At 37.7% G+C, this 14,942-nt stretch overlaps 1 protein-coding gene across 11 annotated transcripts in view; it reads left to right on the plus strand.

The window, feature by feature from the left end:
* The window catches only part of CELF4 (CUGBP Elav-like family member 4), a 911,277-nt gene that overhangs the window by 156,501 nt on the left and 739,834 nt on the right, over positions 1-14,942 (plus strand). For all 11 annotated transcript variants that reach the window (XM_069963253.1, XM_069963252.1, XM_069963255.1 and 8 more), the window contains exon 2: positions 3,701-3,783. In XM_069963253.1, the coding sequence (XP_069819354.1) occupies positions 3,701-3,783 (83 nt within the window). The remainder of the gene's footprint in view (positions 1-3,700; positions 3,784-14,942) is intronic.

The raw sequence follows: 14,942 nt of genomic DNA on the forward strand, positions 1-14,942 counted from the left end.
TTAAGTGGTCGAGTGGGTAAGATATTAAAATAATACAATAAAATCCTTTATGAAGAGAGCAGGGTCCAGTGCTGGAGTCGAGCTGGTTTTTTAATACCGTATAATGTGACCATGGAGTGTTGAAATTTCAATAGCGATTTACTCTGGCGATATCATGATTTATTTATTTAGAACTTATCATTTTCCGAGCAGTGTTAGTCCCAAGTTATATATGGAGACCCTCGCTTGTAGTGGATGCTTTCATTTTCCTTGAGAAACCAATACCCCCACCTTGTTTGAATTTTTGATTTGCTTTTTACCTAAAATGCATTGAGCTGTTACACCCCCTGGTCTTAACTTTCCATTCCAGATGTGTCCTTCCTTAATTTTTCTTGTGAATATATCTACAGGCTGAGTGAAAAGTCTCAGTACAGCCTTTTATTTGAAAACTAAAAATAACATATCTGAATACCCCAGTAAATAATGATCAGGCACATGGCCGGCATCTTGAAATCCGCCATATTGGATCAAGGGCAAATGTTTCCACTAAAAAGGTGGTCATGAAGCATATCAAATAAGACCAGAATTTTGTCAGAAATTCATTTCCACAATTCGATTTTCAATATTTAATGAGGTTCAAAAGTTATCAACAAAGAAAATTGCTTTGTGTTCAGCTTCAGCTCAGTTTTCAGCACCATGGATAACACACTGAACACAAAGAACATGACAGAGAACGTTCATGGTTGTCGTTGCACCCTTTGAACAAAGGGAGTTACACGTGGTCAATACACATTTCGGCACAATTGGACACATTTGAAGCCATGCATGTGCCAAAAAAAAACTTTTAATCTGTAATAGAGACAATAACGAGCCAGACGTACATGTTGCATGTTCTCCTCTGGCTGTGTCACATAACCTGGATGGACTCTGGATTTAAGTCTAGGGGGACAATAAGGTTTTATAGACATGGAGCTTAGAAAGGTAAAAGTGTACAGAGCTCTGCCTGGTAAGCAGTGAAGAGGCTACATCCCCTAAAATTGACTGGTCAGTAAGGATGCTATCCACAGAAGATCATGGAGTCCAAATCTCTGAGCCCTCCAGGGATCTCTTAAAAAGTTCCCATACTACTTTGCTTTGAATGGAGCTGTAGGTTGGCGAGGGGCCGCTACTCTATTAATTCTTTATGAAGCCACCTGAGATATCTGAGTATAGCACTTCCACTTAAAGAGGTTTTCAGATCTCAGTCACAGTGCAGAGGTGGTCGGTATTAGGTAGCCACCAAACCAAATGTTCTACATAATTTCCATCATTCCCATAAAAATGATAGGGTCCCACATCTTTCAGACATTTGTGACATTTCCCGTAAATGTCTAAGAGGGCCATACCCCTTTAAGGGCATGCCGGACCCAACCCATGGACAAGAGCAGAGACTCCTTTTTTCTCACCCCGGACAACTCTTCCTAAATCTTCTATTTTCTATAACTTTTCCGAAATAAAAAGCACAGCGATTTTGTGGAGAATTGATTCCATCTCCAGCCTTCAAGGTTCTATGGTTTTAGGTTTGTGTAATAGATTTTTAGGGTCGTTGTTAGTTTATTTAGTCTACATAAATACCGCGTCCATTAACATTTTACTTTTTTATGAATGTTCCAAGTTCCTGCCCATTAAAAAGACTTTACAAGAGTTTTTAGTCAATGTTAATATTTAAATGGTTTCCCCAAAGTTACAAGTCTATATAACACAAGAAATCGTCGAAGGAAAGTGTTCTAATGCTTCTCTGCTGGCAATATAGTTTAATTACAGATTTGATATATCTTCTTGTATACATCATTAAGCAACAATATTTATACCACTGAAACATAATGAAATAATCTCCATCAGGGTGCCTAGTGGAACTGTGTGGAATCTCCAGATATTGTGGAAGGAAGACAATTACTCTTTATTTATACACTTATTTAAGAGACTGTGAGCGCGGACCAGGGTTGCAGTGGTTGCATGTCTTCTATCTTTTTATATTGTGTTAATAACGTTTTTATAATGGTTCAGTCGGGGAGAAGGCTTTGGAAGTTATCCTATTTTTTCTTTAATTATTGCAGATATTGATTTTTTTTTTTAGCATAGAACTTGCTGTATATAGTCCTTGGGTAAATTTACTTGTGAGTTAAGCTTTAATACTGTAAAAATAAATTTGCACTGAAAAATAGCTGGCTATCGTGGACAACAACATTTTAATCGAAACATCCTCTAAAAGGAGCCTAACACCAAGATAGGGTACCGATGCTTACAGACAACTGTATCTGTTGCCACTTATGGATGTCAGTTTCCTTTCATGGGGTTGTCTGAGGACTAATGTGTGCATATAGATGTTTAGGCTGGGGTAACAAAGTTAAGAAAGCTGCCCCTGGGTGTGTTGTTCTGCTACTAAGCATATTCTGGTCTTAGTCCTGATATGAGAAACTACCCAATCAACCAATCACAGGCAATGGTGGGTCACAGCTGCCGCCAATGATTGTCTGAATGTCCACTTACTTGTGTTGAGACCAGGAAGTGCTGAGCAGCGGGAAACGGGCACCATCAGAAAGGCAGTAACAAGGGATTTTGGCAGATTGATCATATTTACATATGAATATTAATCCAAGGACAATCCCTATAAAGAGAAGCCTGGCGGGAGCAGGGGGAACATAATCATTAAAAAAAATCACTAATTTCCTTTCCTCGTACCTTTGCAGTGCCGTCTCACCGCTCTGGGACTCCTGCCAGGCTCTAGAATCTCCTTTGGCTGCAACGTCCTGACCAAATTGATGGACTGCCCACTCAGCCAATCAGTGAGTGGGGCGGGACATTGCAGTCACTAATAGGCTGATGGGGAAATCTATCAGCTGGGTTGGGTATTTTCCCCAGAGTTGTGATGACATCGAAACTTGGGGGACAATACCTTCTGTAGGGGTCCCAGAGTCTGTGACACAGCGCTTTGCAGGCACATGGAGATTTTAATAGTGAGTTAATAGTTTAATATGTCCCCCATTATTTTTTTAGAAATCGTTGGACTTCTCCTTTAGAAATGAAGCATTATTATTATTATTATTATTATTATTATTATTATTATTATTATTATTAAAAATTGAAATCATAGCCATGAGTTGTGAACATCAGCTGCAAAGATTTGCTCTTCTGTATAAATAACCAATTAATTATATAGGAAAATATTGTGAGCATGTTCTCTTACAGCAAGGGCATATATACTATATACTGTATGTGACTACTATGGGGTCCATAGAAAGATGGGGTTCAGTCTTAATTGGTCTCATTTTTTTTGCTTATGGTAGAGGTTGTGCAGGGAAACTGCACTGTCAGCAAATAAAACGATGGGGGCATTAACCTTAAGGTCATGGAAAACAAAGGTAATTAACACCAAACCTCTCTGTCCATCTATAAACACCATGGTGTGACAAGAGGGTTGGAAACAAATTTGTCCCCATTAATATCTATTGTCAATCCTTTCTCTGCCTTTCTCCTTTCTGCCTTTCTCGATAATATAATCCTGTGCCCTACACAGAGTCAACCTGGTACAAGATAAATAGGACCTTTTAATCAATTGTTGCAGCCTAGTATTAAAATAGTTTAGCATTGTGCTTTACTTCAGTTTTATATATTTTTGTTTTTATAATTAGAGATTTCCTTTTAGACGCCAAGCCTAATATAATCTGTTCCCTTCTTTCAGGCTGCGCCTTTCTTACATACTGTGAAAGAGAATCTGCCCTGAAAGCTCAGAGTGCACTCCATGAACAGAAGACCTTGCCCGGGGTAAGTCAGTCTACGCTTTTTACTTATACAGCTGGTTTTCACTTAAATTGGCGATAAATTGAGTAGATAAAAACCTGATTCATTAAGGTTGGTGGGTAAATATACAAATACTACAATGTTCTTCGGCGTCTGACGATGGTTAAGAACCATAGTTTTAGAAGATGTATTGTAAACAGGGTTTAGATTTTAATTGACTAGTTTTTACTGGAAAATGTATTTGACACCCATCCTGGTTGAATTTTAGCTATAGGATTTGCTGTCTTTATGACGTTTTCTTGGCGTCCTCCATTGTTTTCACCACAACCTTTTGCCCATTAAAGTGTACTTGCCATAAAGTATTGTACACTGACATGATTGGTGTGAAATCCATTCTACTGCCATAAGTTTAGGTATCCATGGCTTCGACCACGTTGAGTTGGTACTGCATGTGACCCCAATTCTGTCCAATTGGGCTTGTGCATAGTGTATTTTAAGGTTTGCCTTGATATGAACTGACCAGTGTCCCAGGACATATATTGATCTTCAGGAGGTGAACACAAATGTGACTTACTTGTTAAAACCTAAACTAGGATTTGGTTGGAAATCATAAAATCAAAGTATGACGTAACAATAGTGAGGTAAGGCTATATTCTTTAAAGATTCAACACTATTACTAATACAGGGAACATGATAATTTGATATAAATGGAACACATTCAAGAAATATCCATTTTTTAGTCAATACCAGAAAAGGCACCATCATGGTTCATGTCAACGATTGACATTCATTTCAAGGTAGATCTCATTGTCTCCAGCAATTATCTATGTGACTCATATTTAGGCCTTGGCAGACGTTGGATTCGTATCTCCGTAAAAAAAGAGGTCATTTCCATTTGAAACAAGTTTTGTTGACTCATACGCCGACTGGTGGCTTGTTCATCAATTGTTTTCATGACCTATATTTTGATACATTTCTAAGATTTGTTAAAGTTTCTGGTTTGTTTAAAAAATCTGACTGGCACTGTAAAAAATATACAGGCACTTTGAGCAACATGAATATACCAAGACTTCATTGGAGCCCAAGATCTCCATAGGGCATTGAATTACCAAGGGAATCAATTACAAGGAGACATCATCCAGCACATCCAAACAATCACTGCTGCCAGAGTGACCTAGTTGTCAGCTCATATCTCTGTACAGTTGTATATCACTTTTCAAAGTGCTCTGCATCCGTATCAGTAAGTGTATCTTGGTATCGGGGACATTGAGCACCATCCCAATTCCTCAACATCTCTCTAATGACATAAAGAGATACAGCCTATTCCTCACACTAATGCATCAGTAATAGGGTTAAAATAACCCTAACATTATACAGAGTCTCAAGGGATTTGTCCCTTGAAGAAATATTATTGTACTAGATCATGCAAAATGGAAGTTTTTAAAAGTGAAATATTTTAAAACTGTTATAATATCTAGATATTGCTATCACATACTTGTTATGGTGCCCTCTCCCACCAGTGCTGGTGGTCACAAATATTCAGTAGCAGACGCTGGTCATTCTGTCGTTCATTGGCAACAGAGTGATCAATAGATCTGGGGTCTTTTCACCTGTACTGGACACATTAAGAGGACATTTAGAGAAGAAAAAAACCTTGGTTGCTATATTACAATTAAATAATAGCAGTATCTAGATACAGGATCAACATCAAATGATATTTAGTCATGAAACAATCACATCAAAAGCTATACACTATAGTGTGCCTGCCAGAGGGTCCAGAGGGGCAGAGCCATACTTGTTAAATATATTTTTAAATTCATCTTTAATACTTACGCTCAATACTAGCTTGTCTGGTCTTGAATGGTCTTAGTATTGGAAATAAAACAAGGTCCTTCTTGTAGAATTTCAATCCTTTAAAGTTTGTTATCTAACTTTAATGGGGCTCCTGACAATGTCTTCCATCAAAGAAGTGATGGACAGGTCATGTTGAATTTCTATGTGCTGTAAAAAAAACTTAGCTTTCTCAAATCTTATATGTGAAAGATGCCCTCCGATTCCACTACACAGATATGTCCACCCTAACTTTTCTTTTAGCTAAGGATCCCACAACACAGATGTGTCCACCCTAACATTTCCTTTAGTTAAGGATCTTTCCAGACAGATGTGTCCACCCTTACTTTTCATTTAGTTAGGGATTCCAATTTCCAAACAAATTAGTTCAACACAATACCACAACATACTATCAGAGCAATGAAATGCTTCATTTACGTAAAAATCACCTGATGTCCACACGTAAGCAAAGTGCAAACACACCCCATTACAGAGCATTGCCAAACCATGCTATAAGGTTGGTAATCTTACATCACGCATCTCATACATACATCACACATGTTGACTTGAGTGATAAGTTAAAAGGGTTATCCAGGCATTCAAAAATATGGCTGCTTTCTTCTTAAAACAGCACAACTCTTGTTTCCAATTTTGGTGTAGTTTTGCAGCTCAGTTCCATTTATGTTAGTGGAGCTGAATTGTAATATCACACACAATCTAATGGCAGCTTGCTTTTTGCAAGAAAGTAGCTGTGCTTTTTCTAATCGTTGTTAAACCCTTTAATAAAGGACACATCTGCACATGTAGAACATATAGTTAACCTACCTAGTGTTCTTGTTTTTGATCTTACCAATGCAGCTCACTCAATTCCCAACTGTGATCTTTCATATAAGTAAAATAGATATGAGATTTTCTGACAACCCATTTCATAGTGTGTCTGAGTAGTCTGGGACACTCCTCCCTGTTAAATGATTTAGCAGTGATAGGGTGGAATTGGAATAAAAGGAACTGCGACGGCAAGATTGCAAAGATGTGTGCCAGGTATGGTAACTATACATTCCGCATGTATAGTAAAATTTTACAGTGAACCGGAGGGTCGCTTTAATATTAATACTATGTTAATAAATTATCTAGTTGGATGCCCATTGCCCTTCTTGCCTACTTATTCTCCCAGCCATAATTCAGCATAATGATTCAATACAGCTAAGCCATAAATCAACGCAAGGTTTCTAAGCATGAAAAATAAATTCTCCATTCCCATCCCCGGAATCGTCTTCTTTGTAAATTTCAGATGGCGGAGTTTCTTAGATGAATAGTATTTAATTGCGCGCACCTGTTGGAATTCAGGAGATCCTTTGAGAAAAAAAATAACATTAGTAATAATAATAAATTCCATTTCAAAGCAGCGTGGCAGACCCGGCTTCATTTCTCAGGAATCACATCTTGTCTAGAAGGTGGAACATCAAGGGAAAGGTTTGATGTAGAAGCGATCACAATTATTCACACAAGGTGGTTTTGAAGAGTGCACAACGTAAGAGCCGATGGTTATAAATAAAACCATTACAGGAAAATAGGCTTACCTCACCTGCCTTGGCTGCTTGGAAACTGTACACAACAAAAAAAAAAAGACGCTATTTCCTTGCCAGAAGAGTGCTACGGCGTGCTCACCCTCCTGCAGCTTATACACTTTTCTGATAGGATTAGCTAAAGCACATGGTTAAATATTTAAAGCCCGGTTTGATTAGGAGCCAATTTTAGATGCAATGAAAACAACACTTAGAATTCATTTAAAGAACATTTAACCAAGCAATTGAGCTGGGCCCATGGAGTAAAGGTTCGGGGAGGGTATTTACCTTTAGTTACTGTGCAAGGGTTACGAAAGGTTAATATTTTTTATATTCCCCAAAGTAACAAGGTCAAACTTATATTTAAAAAGAGTTAAAAATGTAAAACCATAGATATTAACAGAGATCCCGTTAAGCTTGTTGACCTCATTAGAACTTCAGCTCAAAGGAAAATGTTTGAAGTAATTGTCATAATTGCATTGGGCTGGATTAATGCATGGAAAGAGATCAGAAATCAGGACAACTCTACCATGTTTCAGTCTGAACGTTTGGCTTTTGAATACCAGTAGCTGAAGAAGTTGGATTCAACCCAAGGGAGTCCTGAAAAACATGTTTTCCTGGACTCCCTAGGTCTGCATCCAACTTCCTTAGCCACCGATATCCGATGTCTAGCAATCCTGTATGTTTAAAGGCAGTGTTTGAAAAAAAAAAAAATCAATTAAATTAACACAAAAACTGCTAAAAACCACAGGGGGAGATGAATAACGGCCTATAGTCTAGTTTGTAGACCATGTAAACTGGGTGAACTTAACCTAGACAGCCTAAGACACATATACAGTTTTGTTGTGTTTCTTTATTTATATTATTTAAGGCCAATTGAATATGTGGGCTCTGCTGTTTTGTCTAAATTGATTGCCTGGGACTTGCCATGTGATCAGCATTACCAGGCTTTATCAGATTGTGTATGACAAGAAAAACATCTGCAATGAAGCCTGGTAAAGCCGATCACATAGCAAAACACGGATAGTCAATAAAAACAAAACTGCAGAGCCAAATATTCAATTAGGCTCTGATTATGTAAACAAAGAAACGCAACAAAGCTGTGGATGTGGAAACGCAGCCTAAGAGTGCTCCAGATTATTAACAGTAGCTCTTTTTAAGAGTGCCAAGTTTTGCCAATTTACAGGGACTAATTACATTGATCTTTCATGGGCTATTATAGTTTGAAATATCTACATATTCCTCAGCAGGGTTCACAGACCTGCGGCTCTCTGTTTTTTTTTTAATGAAACTACAACCCCCTTTGCCGGAGAATGATGATTTTAGTTTAGGAATGGGGAACACCGTTGTACAGTATACAGATGAACTTAAGTGGAGGTGACTAGTAAATAGGCTGCAAGCATATCATAATGTACTCTAAAGTCTTCTTCATCTGTACAAGTCTACATAATGATTATGCATATTTGCTTCTGGTACACTCGTTCTACACCTTATAATTGCATATTCAGTTTCGGTTATATTATTTTATTTCTGGTTGTTCTGATCACATTGCCTTCATCTTTTATACCCAATGCCTTGACTTATTCATCACTCTATTAAAATACATCGTCAATATACCCTCAATATAGTTAACATGGCTAAATCTCGATTGGTTTTAATATCTTATATTGAATTCATGTAAATTTGGCCACAAGGGGGCTCTTTATTTCATCTTCCAGAGTTGGCAGCTTTGCTTTGTGGCTGTTGTAAAATCAATGTAATAAAATCATGGTATGTTTGTATAATAAGGGGAATAGAAAAGACGTCTTTTCATATTAAATGATTCTATCCTACAACTTTGATATTACTGCTTATTTCTATGAAAAATTCAAACTATGATTTTGGGGAAACATCATCATCTTACCCTTGTCTGTCCTTCTCCAGATGTTTTGCTCATTGCATGTCTGCAAACACACTGAGCGCATCCTTAACCTATACTTTATTTTTTGCAAAAGCTTTATTGCAGACTAGATAAAATTAAGAATCTATGAGAGCCGGGGGGGACGTCTATATCTCACAGTGTCAATGTATAGCCGCCCATTTGGCATAGAGGAAGTAAAATGCTTTATTGAAAGCACCTGGAGCCAAGTTATTACATTTTTAATTTTCTCTTAAATCAAAAAGTATTTACTTCTTTTCCAATTCATTGCGCCTTCAGGCAATTTTATTCTTGAGATACTGTACTTGTAGTGTATTGCAGCAACAGCTGTCGGAATTGCACTAGATGTTGTCTCCCGGGGGTATATTCATCATACGCGCCCACCAATGGGGTCTGGAGCTCCATCATGACAATGTTGTTTTATTGGTGAGATTTTATTTGAGAGAAAAAAATGTTAATATATCATAATGGCCTGTTTAGGTATTGATTCCTATACTTTTCCCAAGTCTGCATCTTTACGATGTGTTTGACCGTACATAAATGTTCAGAGATCACATAGCAGGTTTTTATGCTTAGGGCTCATGCACAGGATATTACCACATGCATGAAGCCTGCATAGAACATAGATTCCCTATAATTCATATGGGTTAACCCTATTCCCCGAGAAGCAAAGCTTTTAGAGGAGCACAAATACAGATGGAAAATGCCACCTTTTTATTTTTTATACTATATATCTTTAAATATACAATAAAAGCTCAGAGCAGGCTAGTGACAATGTATTACCCAACGGTGAACTGGCCATGTGAACCCCTTTGGTTAACAAATGTTTCTTTGATTTATCCCTATATTTAGAATGCTTTCATACCCAATAACTCTAAACCTTTACGACTCCATTAAAATACATCGTCAATATACCGCAACACATTTCAGCACATATAGACCTAAAAGCAGTATTCTTTATTACTTGGTTTGACATCTGACTAATATTCGGCCTCTGATAATGAATCATGTTTTATATATCTTAAAACACATTATAACATAGAATATGAAAACTACTTGTTTCACCCTCCGAGACTGGATTCTTTGACACATTGAAAGGTCATTCTCAAGGATTGGGATAGAGATTTGGATTAGGAGACCACCAGCTGGCAAAAATTGTATTTTATATTCCAGACTATGCCCTCTGGGGGAAAAATAGGCAAATTAGTGTTTGTAGTGACATGATGGTCATGATTGACCCCTCAAAGGAGCCTGAAAATTACAAATCACCAAAATCATAATTATTATTATTATTATAATTATTATGTATTTGATCATTTTTCAAAAACACTTGTCCATATGTTGCTTAAGTACTGATTTGACAGCCTAGCTCCATTGATTTAAAGGGGGTTTCTCATGTACAAAGACATGTCTTCCAAACTCTCTCTTGCCTATCTTTGGCTGTCAGAAATATTTGGAAACCACATTTTGCGTAACTCCAATAGATATGAATGGCAGTTGGGTAAATAGCATACAGTACCTTTCTTACAAGGGGGCCATGGAGGACCCAGTGGGGGCTATGAGGCCATGAAACCATGTGAATTGAAGTTACAGTAAGTGACACTACTAAAAATTGCTAGTGTTGAGCGAATTTGCCAAACTGTTTGGGTTAGGCAACATTCTCCAAACCCTAGGCATTTGACTCTTAGCTTCTGGAGAAGTCAGATACCACCTTAGAGAGTCCTGGAAAACATAGATACATATATAGGCTTATCGACATTTTGTTGGCAGCCCTAGGGCAGCATCTATCTTCCCCAGACAACGGGAGTCAAATGCTAAACGTTCGGGTTCAGAGAACGTTGCCAAACCTAAACAGTTCAACAAGTTTGCTTAACGCTAATCATTACTTGTGGACAAGTGTGATGCTGTTTTTAGAAAAAAGCAGCCATGTTTTTGTAATCTGAGGCAGCTCCTTTAAAGGAAATGTCCATGTCCATTTTCACAATGATATATGATCACCTAGTCTCTTGTAATATGATAAAACAAAGAGAAGAATCACTGTTGCTCTTAGTTAATGAATATCATCTCGCTCCCTTTACATAAATCATGCACGGTTTATTCTGAGTTATGTCAGTGATCATGACTTCTCCCTGTCTGTCTGCCACTTTCCTGGCTGAGAATGCAGAACAATCTGCAGACAGCCGGTGTGACATCACCGGAGCTCTCAGCCAGGAGTTCATTTCTATCACTTGCATTGAATTACAATGTTACCCATGGGATGTGCTGGGGTTAAGGTTGTAGGAAATCAGAAAGACAAACTGGTACATTTTCTATTCATATAAATTCCTTGGGAGACATGGCGGCTCGGTGGTTGGCACTACATTGCTGGGGCCATGGGTCTGATGCCTCTCCTGGGTAAAAACTACATAAAGATTATATGTTCTTATCATCATTTATTTTCTCCTATCCTATCTGTTGATAAAGAAGCTGGTTTCCTCTCCATTGAGAATCATTATGATTGCCCAACTTTTCTTACAAAAACAGTATTCCCTACTTTAACGTGTAATTAGTGGCAAGCGAGTCTTCTGAGAATCGTTTCAGGTCTGGTTCTGCAAATCTGATAGGCTACTTGTTTCAATCCAGATTAAGATTGCCAATTGACAATCCAAAGTACCGGAGCAGGAACTCCTATCACAAAGACTAGAGTCCCTGTTCCTTTACAGTACAGTACATGGCAAATCGATGCATGTCTATTGGTACTTTCAAGCATAATGGGAGGAATTTATGGTTGTTTTCACAGAAAATCTTTTTTTTAAAAAAATTGCTATTTTTTTTGTAAATTTTTGTGCAATTCTATCAAATTTTTGAGCAAAACACAATTTTTCACCAAACACTACACAAAAACCATTAATACTCCCCCTTCCCCTGAATATGGCTTTAGGTCCTACATCAAGTGGTGTTTAATTTCCTTACTTATTTCATAAAGATACAGTAGCTACATTTTTCAGATAAAATTTACGTAAATACATCACAGTAGGGTTAGGTGAACTTGTAGGGTGAACTTTATGGGCTCTCTCTTTTTCAACCTTATTAACTATGTGAATATGTATATGTAACAAAGATCTATGGTTAGGGTTTGAGTATAAAAAGTCAACTAAAAGTGGGTTAAAGTATGAGCTAGGTAAACTATTATTTCTTCCTTGATCTGGTGGCTTAATGAGGGAAAAAGTTATTTTCTAAGAGAAAAAAGGGGTCAAGAAAGGTCAGTGAGGGCTAATAGGGATAGAAAACATTTTGCCTGTGAATACTATAGGCTTTCATAAAGTCAAAGACTTTCCCTTTAAACCAGTAGGTCATAACCCATTAGCAGCTAACGGCAGTACACATACATCAAAGTTCAGTGGACAGATTCCAGATTGTACACAATGAAGATGTTAATTAGCAGACAGGAACTGGAAAAGACAGCTGACAGAGAGCCAGTCCGGGACATGAGGGAATAAGAGGGAGACTGGAGAAAGGAAATTTGCCAGAATGTAGCAAAAGGCTGAATGAGAGAAGACTTGTATTTTAGAGAATTAATACTAATTAGTATAGTAGTAAAAGTTTCATTGTAGATAATAAAGTTTTTGGTCACTTTGATCCTTTAGTTTTCATTTCTGGTGGAATTTTCCTTGGTCCGATAAATCTTGAAAACTCCCAAAATATAACAAAAGAAAGAGTTAAAGTCTATATTGGCCAATGACATGACGCAGGCATGTGGAATCCACCAGAACAAATATGTAGTACTATATCACTATAGATCAATAACAATACTAAAAAGAGACGAGCGAGCTTTTAAAAAATTTGGCTGTCCAATACACAAACTGCCGGGTTGCCGGTTCAGTTGGACCCGAATAAGTTCTGAAAGAAGTGGATATTATAGTATGGCTCCCTTCTTTGCTGTGGTGGACATAATGTACTTTTTATTGGGGGGGTTATACTTAACCTCCTGGGCTCATGTCGTCTTCACACTTCACCAGAGCCTGGTCAGCTCCTGCAGTTTACACTGAGCAAAGGTTGGACACTGCATCAGCCACTGATTGGCTTAGCAAAGACTGTAGGAGCCGATCTGGCACACAGTCCTGTGTGCCGGAACTGGTGAAGAGAGAAGACATAAGCTCATGAGGGTAAGTATAATACCCCTCCTCCTAAGAGAGAACAGTCTTTCCCGCAGGGGGTTAAGTGAGGGTAGCATCCCCATTTAATCCCCTGAGGGTGAGACTGTTCTCCAATTTGACGAAGTTCAACACAACAAACTGCAAAAGTTTGCATTCCACCCAAATCCGAGTTCGACCTGAAAATTCAGGTTCAATTTATGTTCAGGCAGACTGGTTTGCTCATCTTTAATTCTAAACTGATCTTCATATTGTCTATATAGGAAATCAATAAAAAAGATTAAGCTTAGACAAGAGTAGTTAAAACTTCACTTGTGCCGTCTGGGCTGGGATCAGTGACGTCATCACATCTAATACAGTAACCTCAATTAATGTAAAATTTTCAGCCAATTAAATGGCTGCATTTCAAATATACAGTTTGTTCTATTGATTTAGATGCTTTACCTCTGGGCCCTGTTATCTGCCTCAAGAATAAACAGGGGCTTTACCATGTTGAAGAAAATTAAAGCAAGTATTCACCTTTTTAATTCCCTAAACCTCAGTCAATGATCGCTCTACATCACTGTGTATCGACGTTTCCAACTCTAACAACTCACCGACAAAACGGCATCCGTCTTGGTGTACAAAATATGGGTCTACGTTGTCATAATTTTGCATTTATATCCCAGACAAACTATCAGAGGACTTTACCATTGAAAGATATATAGTCGGGGAATGTAGGACACATGGATAAATGGCTGGAGTTAACTTCTTTCTTCTTCTTCAAAAAGTCTGCTGACAGATGAACCCTGGGCCCCGTTTCATGTAACACTGATGGTGAGAATTTGAAGCTGTCTCTCCAAACTCATAATAATGTCACTGTGGCTTATTTAAGGAAACCAGTGCTTGTCTTCGGATAAATTATAACAGTAGGATACTGTTTTATGGCTCCTGTGTGAGTAGAAGAGTTTAATTTATGACAGCCCTATCTCTGCCTAGTAACACGCTCCAGCATTATCAGACATAGTTCATCACCATAAAACAGCAAAAGAGGAAAGAGTATGAGAGAGCGAGGGGGAGAAAAAGATTCTCGGGGTCAGAGGTCTACGTCCTCCTTTACATGAGTTTACAAAAGAACAATATAAAACCTTCTTCTCTTGTCACTTCCTAGAAAACGGGCTGCTTACTTTATTAACTATGGTATGGCCACAGGGAAGCTTTTTGTGTTTTTTTTTTTATTATTATTTTTGCGTTGTTTTTAATTTGTTTTTAAATAGTCTCTTTCTTTTTTTCTTTTTTTTTTTTTTTTTTAATTGTATAACAGTTTATGCCTAGATTTTTTCAGATATTAAAAAATTCTAGAAATAAATTGAAATTATTACTGATTATCATTTTATTTTTTTATTTATTTATTTTATTTTTGGAGAAATTTCAAATATTCATGAAAGGCAGGTAAACAATCCATCTTTAAATAAAATAGAGGTCAATAAAATAAAGGGGATATGATAGAAATCAAAAAGGTCATACTAACCTACTCCGCTCCACAGCAGTTCCCAAATGATGTCATATGGTCTCTTTCTTGTCATTGGTTCTGTATGCTTTTGAGACTGAGTCATCTTAACTGGTATTGTCCTCTTAACCAATCACTGACTGAGGCAGGACACGGCTACGGACAGTGATTGGCTGAGAAACCAGGTTCTGCTCAGATGACTCCATCTCGGAAGCAGAAAGAAACCATAACAAACAGGGGACCAGATG

The sequence above is a fragment of the Dendropsophus ebraccatus genome, chromosome 3 (assembly GCF_027789765.1).
Source record: "Dendropsophus ebraccatus isolate aDenEbr1 chromosome 3, aDenEbr1.pat, whole genome shotgun sequence".
Classification (NCBI taxonomy): domain Eukaryota; kingdom Metazoa; phylum Chordata; class Amphibia; order Anura; family Hylidae; genus Dendropsophus; species Dendropsophus ebraccatus.